The 19,967-nt window shown below is 43.3% G+C and overlaps 1 protein-coding gene across 1 annotated transcript in view; it reads left to right on the forward strand.

Moving 5' to 3' along the window:
* Window positions 1–19,967, forward strand: part of ATP8B1 (ATPase phospholipid transporting 8B1) — a 70,804-nt gene that overhangs the window by 14,086 nt on the left and 36,751 nt on the right. Inside the window, exon 2 of the mRNA XM_081212676.1 lies at window positions 16,948–17,139. Coding sequence (XP_081068802.1) covers window positions 16,962–17,139 — 178 coding nt within the window. The 5' untranslated portion in view covers window positions 16,948–16,961. The remainder of the gene's footprint in view (window positions 1–16,947; window positions 17,140–19,967) is intronic.

Here is a 19,967-nt window from a genome sequence, read left to right on the forward strand (position 1 = left end):
TTCCTGGTATTTCGCTACACCTTAATTTCTGAAGTTGCATCATCCCACCTTCAGACTATACTGTTTTCAAAAGGGCATGCTCTGACTTGGAACACCTGCTTCCTCCTCTGCTCCCACACATCCTGACGTTTCTGTGGAAGTTGCAGTCTCCCAAGGCATGCTTGGTCACCTGTGCTACAAACAAGGGGCTACACATGGAAGCACAAGCAGGTCTGCCTGCTGTCTGGGTCCAGGCCACTCCCTTTAAACATGAGGCTAGCTTCCTTTTACAGGAGCACATCTGTTCCCATGTGATGATAAACGACAGTACCAATTGCTCAGATCCTCTTTTTTCCCTGACTTCCATTCTTTAGGCAGATGCATTGCTGGTTAGCGAACTGCATTCATGCTTTGTAGGCACACTTTCCATGATACATTCCAAGTGACAAAGCTTCACGCTACCCTTTAGTTAACCTCCTCCCCGGTGTCTATGTGAATTGGCTATGCTGAGCCAAGATGTGACTGATGTTAATTATATAATAGCGGAACGTGCGTCCTGTTGAAATGTGCCTAACTGCTTGTGGAATCCGCGTGCACTGTGAACAGTATAGGTCTGCAGATGCACTGCGTGGCCAGATGTTACTCAGAAGAGAAACATCTGGAGTGTCACCTTCTGCTTGCTTGTTTTTGAGAGGCAGGTTTACGGGTGCTGGTGGTCGCACCCAAGCTTTTTAATTTCTGGCAAAGTAGTTTGGCTCCAAAATGCTCTTTGGGCAGAGCTCACTCTGGTCAGTACTTGCATGTATGTGCTGGGGTTGATTTTGTGAGAACTCGCTTTCTGCAGCTCCGGATTCCCTGCACCTTGTGTTGAATAGCGGAAAAGATGGACGAAGGACACAGCTCTGTTGGATTCACAGCTCTTTATTGCAGTAGTTAGAACTGCTCCTGGAATCAGAATGACTGCAGCTTAGCTGGCTGCTTTATATAATACTAAGTAACTTGAAACATTAACAACTTACAACTAGCTAACCAATCAGGAGCGACAGTTTTCAATCCTTCATTTACATACTGGTGGCCCTGAGTGAGAACTGCAACTAATCTTAATACATAACACCTTTATTTATTAAAGACATGCACACACATACACAATGTACGCCTCCCATTCTTCCTTGCCTTTTCTGGTCTCAGAATTTCATATCATCCAACATTCCTCAGATGAAAGAAACAAGGGACATTTCTCACTCCCCCACAACTGACGCTCCTTGCCCCCCATTTTTTGCCCCTCATTTCCTATCAGAAGAAGGAGGGGAGTGTTACCACCACTACATGTGTGACATTTTGATGTATTTTTAATCTTTGTTGTAAGCCGCCCAGAGTGGCTGGGGAAACCCAGCCAGATGGGTGGGGTACAAATAATAAATTATTATTATTATTATTACATCAATGGGACACAGCACACATGCCCTCCACCATCCTGAGGAAAGTTTCCAATTGTCCTTTAAGACAAAGTAATATTCACTTAGCAGCTTGAAAGCACGTCAAAGTGCAAGTAGATAAATAGGTACCGCTCCGGTGGGAAGGTAAACGGCGTTTCCATGCACTGCTCTGGTTTGCCAGAAGCGGCTTAGTCATGCTGGCCACATGACTCGGAAGCTGTACGCCGGCTCCCTCGGCCAATAAAGCGAGATGAGCACCGCAACCCCAGAGTTGGCCAGAACTGGACCTAATGGTCAGGGGTCCCTTTACCTTTAATATTCACTTGCCACTGGAAGGGATACAGTGGTGCCATTATGGCAGAGGTCCTAACCATTTGCCATATGCTCCTCAAAACAATACAGGTACCTGGAACAGGGCCTCCAAAGCAGATCAGTTTCAAGTCATTTATGTAGCATTTAACAGTAATGGTCCGTTTTTGTTTGGTAATTATAAATTTGAATCACTGATTTGGATTGCAGAGGCATTCACGCTTATGACTGATGCTGGTTGCCACTATTTGCAAACAGACATCTTTGCTGCCATTTCCCATTATTCTTTGCTCCACTCATGCTCTTAAAATGACCAGTTGGTCTAAAAACAACAACATTAGCTCATGATCTTGTCTGTCTCTAGCATGCAAATCTGAAATTTTTCTCATTAGTACCCCAGCAAGTGGGAGCCATAAGGAAAAAAAGAGCAGCTTTTGTTAGCTGGTGGTGCCATCAGATGTCTTAGTCTGCAGCTAAGCAGTTGTTCGGGAACACCCTTCCCAGGGTTCTTGATGGCTATACTTCTATCATTTGGACTCTAAACGAAGAGTACTGTACTGTATATTCTTTTCCGGAGTTTCTGCTTCAGTGAGATTGAGTGTTTTGGCTAATTCTTCTCTTAAGGGTTTTGATGCTGCTTTGTTTTTGTGGGGCTAAGTCTGTTTATCGTCTTATAGTCATTTAACCTTGTGTTGTAAACTCCTGTGAACACATAATTTGGAGAGACGTAAGGCGAAAAAGAAAAGTAAATGCTGGAAGTAGTAACCATCTTATTTTGTACCATTATTTTGTACAAATCTGAAAAAATGTGGACAGGCTTGGACTGGTAGTAGCTTTAGCTCAGTTCTGTCAGTGTTGCTGTTGTTTAGGTTTTTTTAATTTCCTGGTTTGCTAGAACAGGCTTAAAATCAACAATCCATGCTGCCAATATGGTTAAAAGGCACCAGGCTTCTGTTGGAAAGCCTGAATAAATAGTTATAAAATTAAATAACAGGATGTGTGTTTTCCTGAGCTGCCTTAGGTGTGCCTTGATTCTATGCTGAGTGAATATTGGCATGCTTGCACTTACCTGGTTTTTTGCATGTTGCTGTGTGCTTATAGAATTGTAATTTGTTGTATAGGCACACAGATCTCTAACTAAGGAGGTTAGGTAGCACAATCGCACATACCTTCTGGTAAGGGATGCATTTTCCACATTTTTAACAGTCAAGAGTGGCTTCGTTAGTACTGGTATCTCTAATTCCGGACAAGTTTCTCATCAGGTAAGTCAAGTTTAATCCAGTCTAACGGCTCTTCCAGACAGACAGTGTTGCAAAAAAGTTGGCAACTGTAAACCACTTGGAGACAAATAGGTTTTTTGTTTTGTTTTGTTTAGACGCCTTTTGGATAGCTCCAAACTAGATTTTCAAGCTTCTTTCTGCAATTCAGGGCATGTGATTCCAGCTCTCGCTTCCCTCCCTGCTCTCCAATGTACCTCAAGTACTGGCCAGAATGTGGTGGTTTTTTTGGCTGAAGTGTCCGGAGTGAGGGAGGGAGAAAACTGGAGGGAAATCCTTTTTTTGCACACAAACAAAATAACAATAATAATGAAGTTGAGCTGAACAGAGTCCAAACAGGGTACTAGTGGTGTTTTGGGGCAGCTTTGGAGTGAACTGTATGGTGCCACTTCCAGTTTTGTTCAACTTGCGTTCTTTAAGGGTAAGGCCACCTCGACCAGGTTCTTCTCTTGCCATTTGGGTGCTGGTGCTAAAGTGTTATAATAGTGGTTTGGATGTATGGTGTGGCTGTGGCCCCCTGCATGTGAGAACCTTATCCTACAATGTCAGTCCCTCGGCCACCACAGCTATGGCAACCTCCACCATCAATTCTGTCCCAACATTTTCTTTTATCTTAGAACGACAGGTGGGTTGGGGGGAATATATATTGGCTCCAGGAAGAACAATTGCAGGTGTTTCATAAGTTTCACTGTTTTCCCCATTTTTCTTTCTTTCTGTGCTTTATGCGTGAGATTTGGTGATTGACAGCCTTTTGGAAATACGGTTTCTGGTCTCTGCTTATATATAATCAGATGGCCTTGGGGAGACTTGCTTTCTTTCGAACTTTGTTCCGCACCTGCCTACGGATGCATAAATCTATATCTCCACACTACACTTGATCTTAGCCAAAAGGCCGAGAAGCGATTAAATCTATATCTCAGTAGTATTTTAAGAACAAATAGATTGAGGGCATGTGGACATAATCCTAGCTCATGGTTTATGAGGTGCAAAAATGATCCAACTTTCTTCTGCATTGGGTGCATTTGGGTTTTATGCACAATCTATGCCTGGAGCTTTGGAAATCTGGTTCCTTCTCCTTAGGGGAAACGTTTAGAGAAATGTTGTTTTTTTTACTGAAACTTCTGAGAACAGTCGAGCAATTTGACAGGAGAATGTATGTGTGTATTGCACGCCCATGCCCACCCACCCACCCACACACTTTAAGTAGAAGTGCAATAGTATTGGTAGCTAAAGATAGACATAAGAGGGGTCTGGCAAGCAGGGTACTGTCACCTTGATGGGTTTGGGAAGGTACTGGGCTTTTGAATTCCACCTTGTTTTAGGCACCGGTCAGCACTACAGCTAGAAATACACTGGTGGGAGAAATTACCTGTGTAATTTATCGTAAGATTGTTTTAACGTATCGACTTTCAAAATCCCTTTTAAGTTCAGAACCCTATATTTTGTATTTCTGTGTTATTTTATACTAGTTAGGGCTAACAGAAGGTTGTTACAGTATCATGGTGTAAAATTGTAAAATTAGAATCCATAGAGTTGCTCACGCTATTTCAGTAGTGAGATACCAGCCTTCAGAAAAAGAGGTAGAAGAAGCCTAACCTGTGAATCTCCCAGTTCAGTGCCAAGATTGACTGTGATACATGAAGGAGGTCTTGTTCTGCTCTGGGGTTTGGTTATTCTATCGCCTTTATTTTGATCCAAGTGATAAATTGGGAAGATCGCTGAACACTCATCTTCAGCTTGACACATGTTAATGTCGTGCTTGACCTGGTTTGAACTCTTGTTAATATTTTCGAAGCATATCTGGTTGTGCAAATTGGACTCTTTTTTCTGGCAGAATCTCCTGTTACAGGAGCAATTAATACATCTTTAAGCAATTAAAGGCAACTAATACAACTTTAATGAAGGATAATATTCCATGAGGCTGTTTGGTTAGGGATTGCTCAAAATGACAAGAGCAATTGCTTATCCTCAATATGTTGTGCATATCTGACGGATCCTTTTGTGAAGAATTAAATGGACAAGAGGGAACTGTAGAAGTATGTATTCAGCCTGTGTTAGCTGCTTGATATTGTGATTGATGTAAACTCTTAGAGATCTTGTGTTGCTGTCTTTATATTTTACTTTTGGCCTCCTTTATCTGCTTCTTAACATTACCGCCAATCATTCTTTCTGGAACTAATTGCTGTCTGTGCCCAGAGCTGCTTTCTCTCGTGCCTTCCTTTTCTTTCTCAATATCAATTTTTTATTTAACATATTTTAATGCCGGAAAGCGTGGCAAATATGGTTTAAGGCAGCAAAACACAGCTGAAAACTAAACCTACTTTTAGTTTTAAAATCAGCATCTTAAAATAACAGCCTGCCCATCACAGGTGTAAATGACACAACGTGAATAGAATAAAACAGCCTGCCATATCCCCAGATGACTTAAAACCATTCTATAAAAATGTCAGAGATATCTTTAGACCCTGCTTGAAATTTTGTAGGGATAGGGCTAGCCCTATCTCACTTGGAAGCATATTTCACAGGAAGTGGGGCCATTGCTGAAAAGGCCCTGTCCTGTGTGCCTGCCATTCTGCTTGCTCTCATAGGTGGGTATGTGAATGGGGCCTGTGATATGGATGGCATGATAAGGGCAGGTCGGTGAGAATGAAAGCGGTCCTTCAAGTAACCCACACCCAAACTTCTTAGGGCTTCAAATGTCACCACCAGCACTTTGTGTTGGGCCTGGGAACACACTGTCACACAGTGCAACTGGTACAATACACATGAAGTGTACCGAATCAACTTCCTGGTACCAGCCATTACCTGTGTGGCTGCATTTTTCACTGGCTGACGTTTGAGTGCATTGTAGTCCTTAATGCATCTTTTCTTCAGTTTTTAACTGCAGTTTATCATGTCTACTCCTCTACTGCCACCTGATTCTCCAAGATTCCATCTGAACTTTATTCCACCTGAACAGACACTCCTCTGCCTTGTATATTAGGTGAGCATGTGCATCTTGACTCTAGTGCAGGGGTTGTCAACCTGGTCCTTACCGCCCACTAGTGGGCGTTTCAGGATTCTAGGTGGCAGTAGGGGGTTCTACGGCACAAGCTGACTCCTCCTTCCATCGAGTACTGGGGGGCGGTAAGGAAATTTTACCATCAAGAAAGATGCATTAGTGGGCAGTAGGTATAAAAAGGTTGACTACCCCTGCTCTAGTGAATGAGAGACAACCGTGCCGCTTCTACTACTGATTCAGGAATTGCACCTCTCCAGCAACACAATATCTGTAATATATTTGACCTCTTTCTGCCTGCCCCCTCTCCATCACAATGATTAAGAATCTTATTAGTCAAATGATAAGAGGCCGGGATCCAAATAGTTACCTTAGGCGTGGCCAATCACTTTTGCCTCCCTAAGCACTGCCTTTGGTCAAGGGACCATGATACCTTATCCTAAACTACATTTGAAAACCTCATTGGTTCGAAAAGCACTTTTTGTTTTGAGAGCAACAAGCCCAAAGCTCTCCCAACCTACTTGCCTGTGTATAACTACTGTATTTTTCGCTCTATAAGACGCACCAGACCACAAGGCGCACCTAGTTTTTGGAGGAGGAAAACAAGAAGAAAAATATTCTGAATCTCAGAAGCCAGAACAGCAAGAGGGATCGCTGCACAGTGAAAGCAGCAATCCCTTTTCCTCTTCTGGCTTCTGTGATAGCTGCCTGCATTCGCTCCATAAGACGCACACACATTTCCCCTTACTTTTTAGGAAGAAAAAAGTGAGTCTTATAGAGCAAAAAATATGGTACTTTTGCGGATCTTGGGGATGTATGGATCTGTGATCACAGCACCCTAGGTTGTGCTGCTGGCACTAAGTTGTTGTAAACTAGGAAACAGATTCCAGCGGCAACTCTTGCGACAGCTGCTGTACTTGGTGGGGAAAGTTTTCTTGGGGTTAGTTGGACCAGGGCGGGGGTAGTTAAGTGGTAAATCAGGATCGTGGAGGAGGTAGAAGTAATTCAGTACCGTAGAGAAGGTGTTAGTGACGCACCAGAAGAGCTTCTTTTCCTGTGGGAGTCTTCGCCACTTGGCATTTCCTCAATTGCCTTTCAGATCAGTGGCAAATGTGACCTAGTTTGGGCATTGGTAGTATTCGGCTTATGGTTCCCTCTGGCGTCCTCACCCTGTGCCCAGAGGGCACTGTTGTCACTCAACAGAAGGAAGAATGGCAGGGAGAAAAGGGTGATTAGAGCAAGTTTGGAATTGGAAAGACATCCAGGAGAAGTGTGGAGGCAGGAGAGAGAATACCTGTTCCTTTTAGGCTCTGAAACTTCAAAAGATCTGGTGTTTGCTTTTCCACACCCTTCTCCATTATTGCAATATTTGTTCTTCAGCAAGCATTGTGCATGGTTCTTAGAATTCCAGTTGCATGTGGAATATACTCATAAATGTGAACGCCACCTGTCTGGGTAGTCTTGTGTTGGTACGCTCAGTCGTACATATATGAGCTGTAGCCTGTCTTGTATTGCTCGATTTTTGTATATGCATGGTAGGCTCGAACATGTCATCTTATCGAAAAGCCCTTTGTCCCCAAAGTGGAGATCCATACATGTACAAAGGGGTGGGTTGTCTGAGGCAGTCCAAAGTACAGGAAAAGGCTCTCTGTGCATGCTGAGTGGCACTGCATTTGTGCCAGCAAGCGGGTGTGAAGGAAAGGTTGTTAAGAGTACATGCTGCTCAGTGTTTCGCAGATGAAAACAGGGACACTTTTGTAATACTACCCACTACTCCAACCAAGGTTAACTGTCTGAGCTTCCTATCCCTCTCATTCCATATTGATGGGGATCTGCCAGTATCAGCTGCTCATTCTTCCAGTTTTCTTCTTCTTCTTCTCTTCTTCTTCTTCTTTTTACATTTTAAAATTCATTTTCACTTTTAACATTTATCATCATACATAAATCATAATCATGGCTCTCAGTACGTTTCCAAGCACAATTCAAAGTGTTGGTGCTGACCTTTAAAGCCCTAAACGGCCTCGGCCCAGTATACCTGAAGGAGCGTCTCCACCCCCATCATTCTACCCGGACACTGAGGTCCAGCGCCGAGCGCCTTCTGGAGATTCCCTCACTGCGAGAAGTCAAGTTACAGGGAACCAGGCAGAGGGCCTTCTCGGTAGTGGCGCCCGCCCTGTGGAACGCCCTCCCACCAGATGTCAAAGAGAACAACAACTACCAGACTTTTAGAAGACATCTGAAGGCAGCCCTGTTTAGGGAAACGTTTAATGTTTGATCCATTACGGTATTTTAATATTTTGTTGGAAGCCGCCTAGAGTGGCTGGGGAAGTCTAGCCAGATGGGCAGGGTATAAATAAAAAAATTATTATTATTATTATTATTATTATTATTATTTTACAAACAGGATTCTCAGAATCCCCGAACTTCCCTCCACCCCTCCATGGTTTTCCCAGATATTATTTTCAAACTGCATCGTATTGTATTCTCCATATTTTCTTAAAACTCATTTTTTTTAATCATAGTTCTCTCTTCATTGCAAGTGTTCTCAAAATCTTGCTAATGTTTTAAATTGTTTACAGTGTTCTTTCAAGTAATTTAAAAATTTTCCCCATTCTTTGTTCAGTCCAGTCATCCACATTTTCACATCGGTTTGCGGATTCCCCCCTGCCAATGAAAATACTTCGGCATTTGTGTGCAAATTTCTCCTGCTGTATACGTGTGATGTGTGCAGTTTTGCCTCGTATACAAATTTTCACAAGGCAATTTCCCCTGATAAAATGTGATTTTCACAGACATACGTTTAAATGTTATTTATAATGCTGCTGTTGCTTTGATTTTTTTTCGTGCACTATCTGAGTTTGCAGAAAGCTGGCATTAAAAAAATAGCAACAAGTAAATAGCAATAACAAAATGGCAAAATGCCTGAGTAATTGAAAGAAAGAGTGTGAGTTCCTTCAGGGACCCTGTTTTGGATCATTTGCTATGGAACTTCCTTTTCCTGCAAACTACTTAGTTTTCAGTGCATGTAACTTAAGAGTTCGGAAATAAAGGCAAAGGGCTTAAACACAGTACAGTCGTACTTTGGAAGTCAAACAGAATCTGTTCCGGAAGTTCGTTCGACTTCCAAAATGTTTGGAAACCAAAGTGCAGCTTCTGATTGGCTGCAGGAAGCTCCTGCAACCAATCGGAAGCCGCGGAAGCCCCGTCAGACGTTCAGCTTCCAAAAATAGTTTGCAAACCAGGACACTCACTTCTGGGTTTGCGGCGTTCAGGAGCCAAAACGTTCGAGAACTAAGCTGTTCGAAAACCAAAGTATGACTGTATATAACTCTTTTTTAAAATGGATGCTGCGCTGCTGCTGTTCTTGCATCGTGACGTCAGTGACTACTGGCTCAGTAAAACACTGATTCCTACCTATTTTGTTAGCTTGCTGGAATGACAGTCTGGAGACCAGTGCCTTCCTGCAGGCTGCAACAAAAAACGTATAATCTTTCAAATGTCTCCTTAAACAGCTCTATCCATATGCTGGAAAGTCCTGAGTGAATTTCATGTTCCCTGTGGCATGTACACAGCCAGTTGAGGATGGACGATTGCCATTTATGTTTGGAAGTACAGTAGGCAGCACCAGCAAGCTTTTGGTATACCTTCAGCAGGCGCTGTTTCTGTATAGATTGTGGCGTCATGAAGTCACTGTAGCTCCCTACCTATTCACCTGATGTGCTAATGCCTGAAGACCAGAATTCGAAACTTGTTTAATCCATCGCTAGGCCATTCCATGTTATCTATATGCATACACAAGTGTAATTGCAGAGGAGAGGAAAATGACTGGCTTTTTGTTTGCTCCTTCCCTCCCAACTTATCAGTCAGGCTGGGGTGGGGAGAATTGGCTTAGAGAAAGGTAGATCTTTCTTCCTTCATCTGCAGTTATTTCAGAGGCAACGGTAGGCTGAGCCTGAATAGTCCCCCCCTCTCCAATGCCCAAAATGATTGTTGGGAAAGAGGGTAAAGGGGTGTGTAAAAGGTCACACTTCCTTTGAGTTCGTAACAAGTCTGCAACCTGTTCAAATTTGAGTCTTCAGCGTATCTGGGCTCAGCTGACCTAGGCCAGCAAACCGGTTTCCAGACCAGGAAGAAGCAAGGGGCAGTCTGCTTGCTTTCCCTGTGCCAGTGAAACTCCTCGCCTCAGTGGGTTGAAGGCTACCCCCTGTGTACTGCCATGTGCTACTGAGGGTGGGATGACGATGCAGTGTGCATTGGCTTAGTCAGCTGAGCTTTTGGGTACTGAGGAGGGACATAGGAGTTCACCTTGTCACCTGTACAAGGGGTAGGGTTCCTGGACGACCTTACATAAAATATTTTGTTGCAGTTAGCAAAGTTGCATGGTTCAGGAGCAAGACTATACAATGTAATCAAAGAGGTAAGCGACGCGGGTGGCGCTGTGGTGTAAACCACTAAGCCTAGGGCTTGCTGATCAGAAGCTCAGCGGTTCAAATCCCTGCGACGGCGTGAGCTCCTGTTGCTCAGTCCCTGCTCCTGCCAACCTAGCACTTTGAAAGCATGTCAAAGTGCAAGTAGATAAATAGGTACCGCTCCAGCGGGAAGGTAAACAACATTTCCATGTGCTGCTCTGGTTTCGCCAGAAGCGGCTTAGTCATGCTGGCCACATGACCCGGAAAAACTGTCTGCGGACAAATGTCAGCTCCCTTGGCCAGTAAAGCAAGATGAGCGCTGCAATCCCAGAGTCATTCGCGACTGGACTTAACTGTCAGGGGTTCTTTACCTTTACAAAGAGGTAAAACGTGGGGTTTCCCCCCCAGACCTGATTGTTGCGTTGAGCAAAGCCATTGACTTGTGTGGCAGAAAAGAATTAGATGCCTTAAACTCTTATTAGCTCTGTACTGTGCTTGATGTGGGGTTGTCTTAAAAAGTGCTTATTTCAGGAGCATAATTAATTGCAGAGTGTGTATTCTGGGGCCCTATTAAATACAGTACAAAAACGAGGAAACCTATGGCTAGAAAAGAAATTTCCCTATGAAGATTTGGAAAAACATGATATCATCTTGTCCGCTGTGAATATTTGGTCTGAGTTATATTACGTGGACGACGAAACTCTTGATGGCTCCTATCAAGGTTTGCTTTGGGCAGCAACCTTCTCTGTCTGGACGATTGGCAGACGAAAGTTCCATGAGTTCAAGTTTTTAGAAGGATTCTTCTTTTGAATCTGATGGGAACCATTGAATCAAAAGGGATTGCTGAAAGTGGAGAAGCAGAGGCACTGTTGTGGTCCTTAGAAATGGTTCCGGGAAAGTGGGATTGCTTCCATGCTGGAGTTTGCAAACCTCCAGCATTTTCAAAGGAAGCGCTCCATTCCTAATCGTACCTCCTAAAATGATTGATAATATGAATTACTTATGTTTTGCTTAGTTAGAATCAACAAAACCCTCTGCTCCATAACCTTTCAACAAATCTATGAGGTTGGCAATCATTTGATGCAGAAGAGCGGCTCATTCACAAGTAAGCATATGCAGATACTCTCTTGCCTGTAATTTAAGTTATGTCCCATGTGCTGCTTTATTATTATTTACCACCACCATCATTTATTAAACTTGTTAGCCGTCTGCTTACCCAAAGGTCTCCAAGCGACCTAAAACACATTTTGTTGCTTTAGCCTTTGAACTAACAACAAAAAAAGCAGTCATGGAGTTTGAAAGCTAGTTAGGGAGAGAGGTTGTATCCTTGAAATTGGCATGTTGCTTTAGTTCTTTGACTGTTGATTTAAGTGGCACAATACACAATTCCTTTGAGTTTGTTGTTATTGCCTTTATTAGCAATCTAGGCTTGTTGTGTTTTGAGATGAAGGAGAAAAATACTGCTGAGTCAGAATGAGATCACCCAAGTTGCATTTAGGACTTCAGAAACTAAATCGACGCTAGAAGGCTTTCTTTCTTTCTTTCTTTCTTTCTTTCTTTCTTTCTTTCTTTCTTTCTAAAAACCTGTTTGGAGTGTGTTGCTCAGCTTACCCGGCGGTCTACAATTTTTTTAAAAAAAATAAAAGCAATTGTACATGTCTTGTGAGCAGTGTACCTCTTTCATATAAAATGGGGATCTGGTGTGTGGGTAGTTAGCATAACTGATTTGTCATGATTCTCTCTCATTATTATTTTTTGTAAAGGAACTGCTCAGGGTCATAATACTCTTTTCTTTATGAGTATCCGGTATCCAGCACAAAGAGTTTGTTGAACAGTTGGCTAGGGGAGCGGCTAAAAGGCTTTGGTTTGTGTGTGTTTTTATTACCCTGTTAGGCATTAACAGTGCCACTCCCTAGCCTAGACTGTATCAGCAAAAACAGTCTTCCTAGTATATGCAGGTGTGGAAGCATATTTATGTAGCCTTCCTAGAGTTCAAATGGAAAATCATGATTTAAAGTCTTTGTGGCATGGATGATTGAGGACCGGAATTGGGCTGCTATGACTACTGTCTCTCTGCAGGCCGTGATTCTTGCCCAGGGATGTGGAGCTCCATTCTCCTACTCATGTTCCTTTTAAACCAAATCTTAATTGTCGGGGCTCTGAATTTTAGAACACACTTTTTTATTTCTTCAGTCTGTTTTGGCGGCTTCAGTCAATGTAATGAGAAATGAAGCGATGACAACGGCCCTTCCCTCTAGCAAATGGTAACTGCTTGTAGAATTATAAGCTTACCTCCATCACAGAAAGGCAGCTTTTATATTTGATAAAATTCAAATTTAAATGTAATGATCTAATCCAACTAATTTGTTCATTAAGCAACCTTAAGCATAGTGACATTCATATTAAATTTCAACACTATTTAAGTTCGTTCCACTTTCAAATGAGTTTCCCTTGAGCTTTGGATTCCCATTGCATATGCTTCTTACCTATGAATTTTTTAGTACTTTTTAACAAGCTTTATGGAGGGCACAAGGAGAAGGGGACGACAGAGAATGAGATGGTTGGATGGTGTTCTTGAAGCTACCAGCATGAGTTTGATCAAACTGCGGGAGGCAGTGGAGGACAGAAGTGCCTGACGTGCTCTGGTCCATGGGGTCACGAAGAGTCGGACACGACTAAACAACTAAACAACAACAACAACATTGCAAGGATGGGCAACCTGTGGCTTTCCAGATGTTGTTGGGCTCCAACCTCCCTGCCTGCCCTGCCCCAGCCCCAGCCTGCAGGGTCCAATGATCAGGGATGGTGGAAGCTGTCATCCAGCAATTTTTCAGAGGAGCATAGGTTCCTCAACCCATCTTCTGGACCCCCTGGGAAACTCAACAAACTGTGCTGCACCTGGAACTGAGTGTGGAGAGGGGAACTGGATGGGACACAACTGTGGGCAGCCTGAGGATGTACCATCCACCTTGGGCCAGTCTGTAAAATGCAAGTCTGGAGTGAAAGACTAGGGTGACTATTTCCAGGAACTCTTATTGTGAGACTTTTGTGGGTGAGCTGAGAGTTTGTTTGGGCCCTAGGAGAGAACCCAGAGGCTGAGAGGAAGAGGGTGTGCCAGAAGGAAAATGAATTGATGTTGATTTTCATATGTTTTGTAACTTCTTTGCAATGTTGTTGTTTCAGTTTTCTGCGTACTGTTTATATTAACAGTATACAAATTAAATCATCAGTCAATCGTTTGTGGGGTGGGGTGTAGTGTTTGGCATTGGCAGAGGGTAAAGCTGTGTGTCTTCTTTAAATTACAACTTTCTGCTGCAAAACCATTGTTCAGTTCCCCTGAGAGAGAAGGATTATAGTCATACTTCACAATACAACATATTCTGTTCTGTTAGGCTTCGTTAAGAAGAAACAAAACGGTCTATTAGAGGTGCCCTTCTATGTGCTGTTGTGTTTTATTGGAAAATTGCCTTTATTCAGTGGCGTAGCGTGGGTTGTCAGCACCCGGGGCAAGGCAAGTAATTTGCGCCCCCTAACCCGTGGATTTGCGCCCCCTAACCCTAACCCCCAGATGTTGCGCCCGGTGCCCCCCCTGCACCCCCACGCTACGCCACTGCCTTTATTGTCATCTCTGAAGCACATATGTGAGCTTTCTCCCTTTTATTATTCATTTCCACACACAAATACACAGAAATTTTAATTTAATAACATATTCTTCAAAGGCCTGCTTTTTAGTATTCAGTTGCTGTACTGATAAGAGATGGCTGCATAATTGCACACCTCATTCTAAGGAGTTTTCTGGGGACTGAGTGCAAGCTACGTTTGGCAGAAGGCAGGTGGCAATGCCAGGGTTGTGCCTTAGGCAAATGATCCTTAATCATAGAGATGAAAATGTGTACTCAGAGGTCATCCAGCTGAGCCCCCTTGCAATGCAGGATCTGTAATGCCGACTGCAGCTCCAGCATCTCTGACTGATAGCTGTCCAGCCTCTGTACACATGCAGGATAGAAGCATGTGGTAATTTTATTAGATCCTGCCACTTGTTGAAAGAAAGGTTTGTTAAACATTTGAGTTTTAATACATTGATTAACTACCGCATTTTTCGCCCTATAAGACGCACCCGACCATAAGACACACCTAGTTTTTAGAGGAGGAAAACCAGAAAGCAACGCAAAGCCTATGGAGCGCAGCGGGAGGAACGCTCCCACTGCGCTCAAGAGGCTTTGCGTAGCTATCGCTGAAGCCAGAAGAGCAAGAGGGATCAGTGCGCACCAATCCCTCTTGCTCTTCTGGCTTCAGCGATAGCTGCACAGCCTGCATTCGCTCCATAAGACGCAGACACATTTCCCCTTACTTTTTGGGAGGGGAAAGGTGCATCTTATAGAGCGAAAAATAAATTTGCCTCTCCAAGTGAATGAGAGAATAAGGTATATTTGCAGGATGCAGATAGCGAGAAGAAATCTAGGATTGTCTTTGCTTGTGTATTGTGTTGGGGAAACAAATGCTGTATGTATAATTCGGCCTGTATAAGGTTGGAGCTGCAGATAAATTTGACAGTTACAGTGGTGCCCCGCAAGATGAATGCCTCGCAAGACGGAAAACTCGCTAGACGAAAGAGTTTTCCGTTTTGGAGGTGCTTCGCAAAACAAATTTCCTATGGGCTTGCTTCGCAAGACGACAATGTTTTGCGAGTTTCTGCTGGCTTTTTTTCCTCCCCCCCTTTTTCTAAGCCGCTAAGCCGCTTATCAGCTGATCCGATCAGCAGATAAACTGCTAAAAGCCGCTAAAAGCAGCTAATAGCACTAATAGCGCTAATCCGCTAATCCTTTAATGAGCTTCCTTCGCAAAGCGAAAAAACCGCTAGACGAAGAGAATCACAGAACGGATTCTTTTCGTCTTGCGAGGCACCACTGTACACTTTTTTTGTTTTTGAAAGCACATCTTTCAGTTGCCTACATTTGTTTAAAAAGTCATCTCTGTCACCAGTGTTGATGTTGTTTTTCATTGGTTTTATGGATTTTAGCTGCATTTTATCTGTACACTACTTTGAGAATTTTTCTGATGTGTTTAAATTTGCCATGATGATGAGGATGATGGCTAAAAAGGGATGAGTGCAGAAATCCCAGTGTAGGGTAGGTTCTGAAGTCCTTGGATCAAATTTTAACATCTGCTGCGAACTCACTAGGCACACTGCACTCTCTCTCTGCCTCAGTCCTCCTCATCTTTAATACAGGAGATAATAAGACAACAGCTTTGTTTACAACAACTGTATAGTGTATGTGGAGCATTTTTAATCCTTGAAATCATTATCAAGTTTGGGCAACTGTTGACACTGTGGCAGATGTGCACATCCAGGCTAATTTCCCTCCTTTCTCTGATAGTTCAAATGGAAGTCCTGTTGCAGAGATAAAGAATCTGTGGCCCTCCAGATGTTTCTGGGGTTCAGTTCCCATCATCCCTGACTATGAGCCATCATGGCTGGGAGCTGATGCGAGTTGGAGTCCAACGTCCTCTGTAGGGGCACAGGATCTTCACCACCCATGATATGGGTGCCTGGAAAGCATGTGTGTTGCTCATGTATATGGAAGCAGCTAAAACCCTCTGGCTCTTTGAAAGGAATTTGATGGGTGAATTGACTTCCCTTTGGATGTAAAGTACCGTATTTTTCGCTCCATAAGGCGCACCTAGTTTTTAGAGGGGGAAATCAAGAAAAAAAATCTGTCCGCTTCTCCCAGAGCTTCTGGAGCTGCCGGGGGAAGCCCGCCCCCCTGAAGAAGCCATAGCCGCGCGCAGCCTCTCCCGGCCAGAGGGGCTGCGTGTGGCTATGGCAATACCACCACCTCCCGCAAAAGCCCGCAGGAGCTGCACACCCTTTAAGGAGCGCGCGGCTCCTGCGGGCTTTTCTACAAGGAGGGAGAAGGGACTGACTGGCCGTGTCAGTCCCTTCTCCCTCCTGGGGAAAAGCCCGCAAGAGCCGCGTGGAGCTTGTGTGCGGTTCTTGGGGGCTTTTCCTGCCTGACGCACACACATTTCCCCTTACTTTTTAGGAGGGAAAAAGTGCGTCTTATGGAGCGAAAAATACGGTATACGCCCTCCCCTCAGTAGTCCACCTTGAGCTTGATTGCACCGTGAGCCAAGAACAATCAAGGCTGGAATACATGAAGTTTTTAGCTGTACCTGTTCACTTAGAAAATGATCCTTTAACGGTTCCCCACCACCAACATTACATTTTACTGCCTGTAAACTCCCAGGTGTATTTGCACAAGACCACAGAACTCTCAGCCCAACCTCCTTTGGCAGTTTAATCTGTTACCAGGGGCTATGTCTTAGGTGAGAGACTTCAACCACTTCAGGAGACAGGCAACTGAAAACAGATGCATGACTGAGATTCAGAAAAAAATAATACCTTTTATTATTATTTTTAAGTGGTGCTAAGGGAACTTTGTTCCAGCTTGCAAAGTCTCTCAGGGGGGTAGGTGGGGTTGTATCCTGTGTGTATCCTGCTAGGCTGTACTCAGGTTTGCTTTCATTTCCGGCTTTAGGAACGGCTAGGAGGATGAATTCGGAAAGAGATTCGGAAACTACCTTTGACGAGGACTCCCAACCAAACGACGAAGAGGTGCCATATAGCGATGATGAGACAGAAGATGAATTGGACGTTCCGCCTCCTGTCGAGCCAGAGCAAAACCGCATCAACAGAGAGGTGGAAGTGACTCGAGATACGCTTAGAAAAGGTGAGTCGGACGTGTATGATTCCGGAAGGGGAATGTAAGGTGAGCCGCGCTGGATCATGTCAAAGGCCCATTCAGTTCTGTGTAGAATGGCCAACCAGATGTCAAGGGGAAGCAGGGCCCGAGCGTGGCAGGACTCTCCCCACTTGTGACACCCCCACTAACTAGTATAGCTAGCAGACAGGACACAGCTAGCCGCCATTTATAGCCTTATTCTCCATGAATTTGTCTAATCCTCTTTTAAAGCCATCCAAGTTGGTGGCCACCACTAGGGCCGGCCCTCACACGAGGCAAGGTGGTCCACAATAGCAGGAGCTCCAAGGAAGTCTTTGTCTGCTGCTGTTGCTTTCACTGTGGCAGCGATAGCTGGGCCCACTCCTTGGAAGTGGAATTTGCCATCTCCTTGGCTGACTCCCCCTCCAATGCTCCCCCCACAGTGGCCTCTTGGAGAATAGGAGATGCGGCTGGTCTACTCCCACCCCCTAGGAAGGAAATGGTGGGGGCTGCCCTCTGGGGTCTCCTGGGCTGTGCACCTACCCAACAAGATTCAGAGTGGGTCCATTTTCCTCATTGCAATGGCCTTTGATTTCCATTTGACCATTGAGTAAGGCTGATTTGAGTTTCCCAACTTGTTTCTGATGGAGATCTTCACTCACCCCTTCTTCCCTGGTGTGGTGGTGGTGGGTTCCATTTTGTGGTGGCAAAATGTATTGGGCCAGCCTTGGCCATCACTGCACCGTATGAAGTACTTTCTTTTGACTGTCCTAAATCTTCCAACATCCAGCTTCGTTGGAAGCAATTACTCTGAGCGTTATGTTTTTACTGTTCAGTTTCCAAAACACCACAGGGTCATTCCTAGATTGATCCAACAGGGAAACTACCAATGTGGTTTGGAAGTGGCATAAGCCTGTTTAAAATGAAATTTATTTGGCCATATCCTCTAAACAACTGGCTGAAAATGCACAAGCCACATTTTATGCATGGGTTTTCTTATTTTTATATTATTTGTACATACAAAGTATACTATAAATATACAAGAATGCATAGTAATATAATCAAGATAAGATATGGATGCAGAGAAAACTAATTGTCTAACTTATAAATATAAAACAAGGAGTATAAATCTATGCATGAAAGTAGGAAATAGGTATGTGGATAAATAGGTTGCAATATTTAACTTCCTATATATTTTACACTAGTATATAAACAATCCTTGTCCTAGCTATTTCCAACTCTGTTTTTCACAAGCTTTGAATTTTCAAGTTGATGCAAAGCAATACTGTCAAAATTATCACTTCCCCCTTCTTTTAACCCTCATAAACCACCACATTTTAAAGCATACTTTCTCTACTTTTATTAACTTGGTTTTTCTGGCACTCCAGAAAAATCCCCCTAGAATATGCAATGTACTTCCAAAAATACATAATTCGTTTCTGCTTAGATGAACTAGCCCACTTCTCAACAAGAAAACTCAGCAAAGATAACAGCTGCAGTTCTGAAATTTCTTCCAGTAAATGCTGAGAATCCCCAGAACTACAACTATTCGCTGCCAGTTTTTGTCTGTGGAGAGGTGGTGATAGAAATTCCCATAATCATAATTTCAGGACTTTGCAATGTAGATTTTGAAGGGGTATATACTATCAGGCTCAGGGTGCAATTTGACACAAACAGTGCATCCACACAAGCTTGGCACACTCTTTATGGGGCATTTATGCATAAACCAATAGCCAGGGTGGATTTGAGTTAAATCAAATTGATTTGAATCACGATTTAAATCACTAGTCAGTAAGACTTGATTTAAATCATATTTTTTTTAGCAGAAAGACTCATTCTTGTTGGTATAATATTAATATTTACAAATGAGAAGAAGGACCTGGAACCAGCGAACTCTTATTAGTTGACTGGCAAGCACTTCAAGGGCTTGCCAAGGACTTACAGGTCCCCGTTACTATTTCCACACACACCCCTATTTGAATTTGCTTCTACTTTCAGGTGCCTATTCTGTACGGTTAAGTGTTAGTGCAGTTGTTGGAACCCAGTGGGATTGGGAAGAGGTTGCCAGCCCTGAAGTGCCTTCAGCACTTGCCTCAAGTCTGAGTTGCACAGAAATGCAACTCACTTGCACAATTATTACACAAAGATCCCAAGAATTGTGGAGTATTCCGCTCACAAGGTTGTGCTTTCATTTTTCCTGCTTCTTACTTAGCTACTTGTGCAGATCTGTTCCACTCCAAACAATCTGTTCATTGAACCTCTTGGAACTTTGTATTTAAGAGGGGCTGATTCTGTGTATATAAATTTGCAGCGGAACAATGGGATTAAGGTCCCGTCCCCCCACCGCTCAACTCTGTGTATGTTTATTTTACAACATTTTTCCTGTGCAGAAAAGGCACGTTATCTCTGCAGACGCAAATTCACACTTTTGAAAACTGAAAAAAACAAGCATCTGTGATAATAGCTTCTTGTTAGAAAAACTGCCCCAAATAATCTTACCGAAACCTCTGTAAGAGCATGACATTGTGTACGAATTAATGGAATTCATTTACCAAAAAATTAAAACATTGCATATAAAGCCTCATGCAACGTAATTGAAAACAAATCCTTATTTCCTGAAGGACTATAATGTAAGTTAAATAGAAAACTATCTTTAGAAAGATTTTTCCTCCGAAAGCATTTTATTTTTAAAAATCCAATTTAAATTTTAAAAAATCCATTTTTTTTTAATCATTTATTTTTATCCACCCTGCCAATGGCTCTACACCAGGCTTCCTCAAACTCGGCCCTCTAGATGTTTTTGGCCTACAACTCCCATGATCCCTAGCTAGCAGGAC

The sequence above is a fragment of the Podarcis bocagei genome (genome assembly GCF_964188305.1).
Source record: "Podarcis bocagei genome assembly, chromosome: 11".
Taxonomy (NCBI): Eukaryota; Metazoa; Chordata; class Lepidosauria; order Squamata; family Lacertidae; genus Podarcis; species Podarcis bocagei.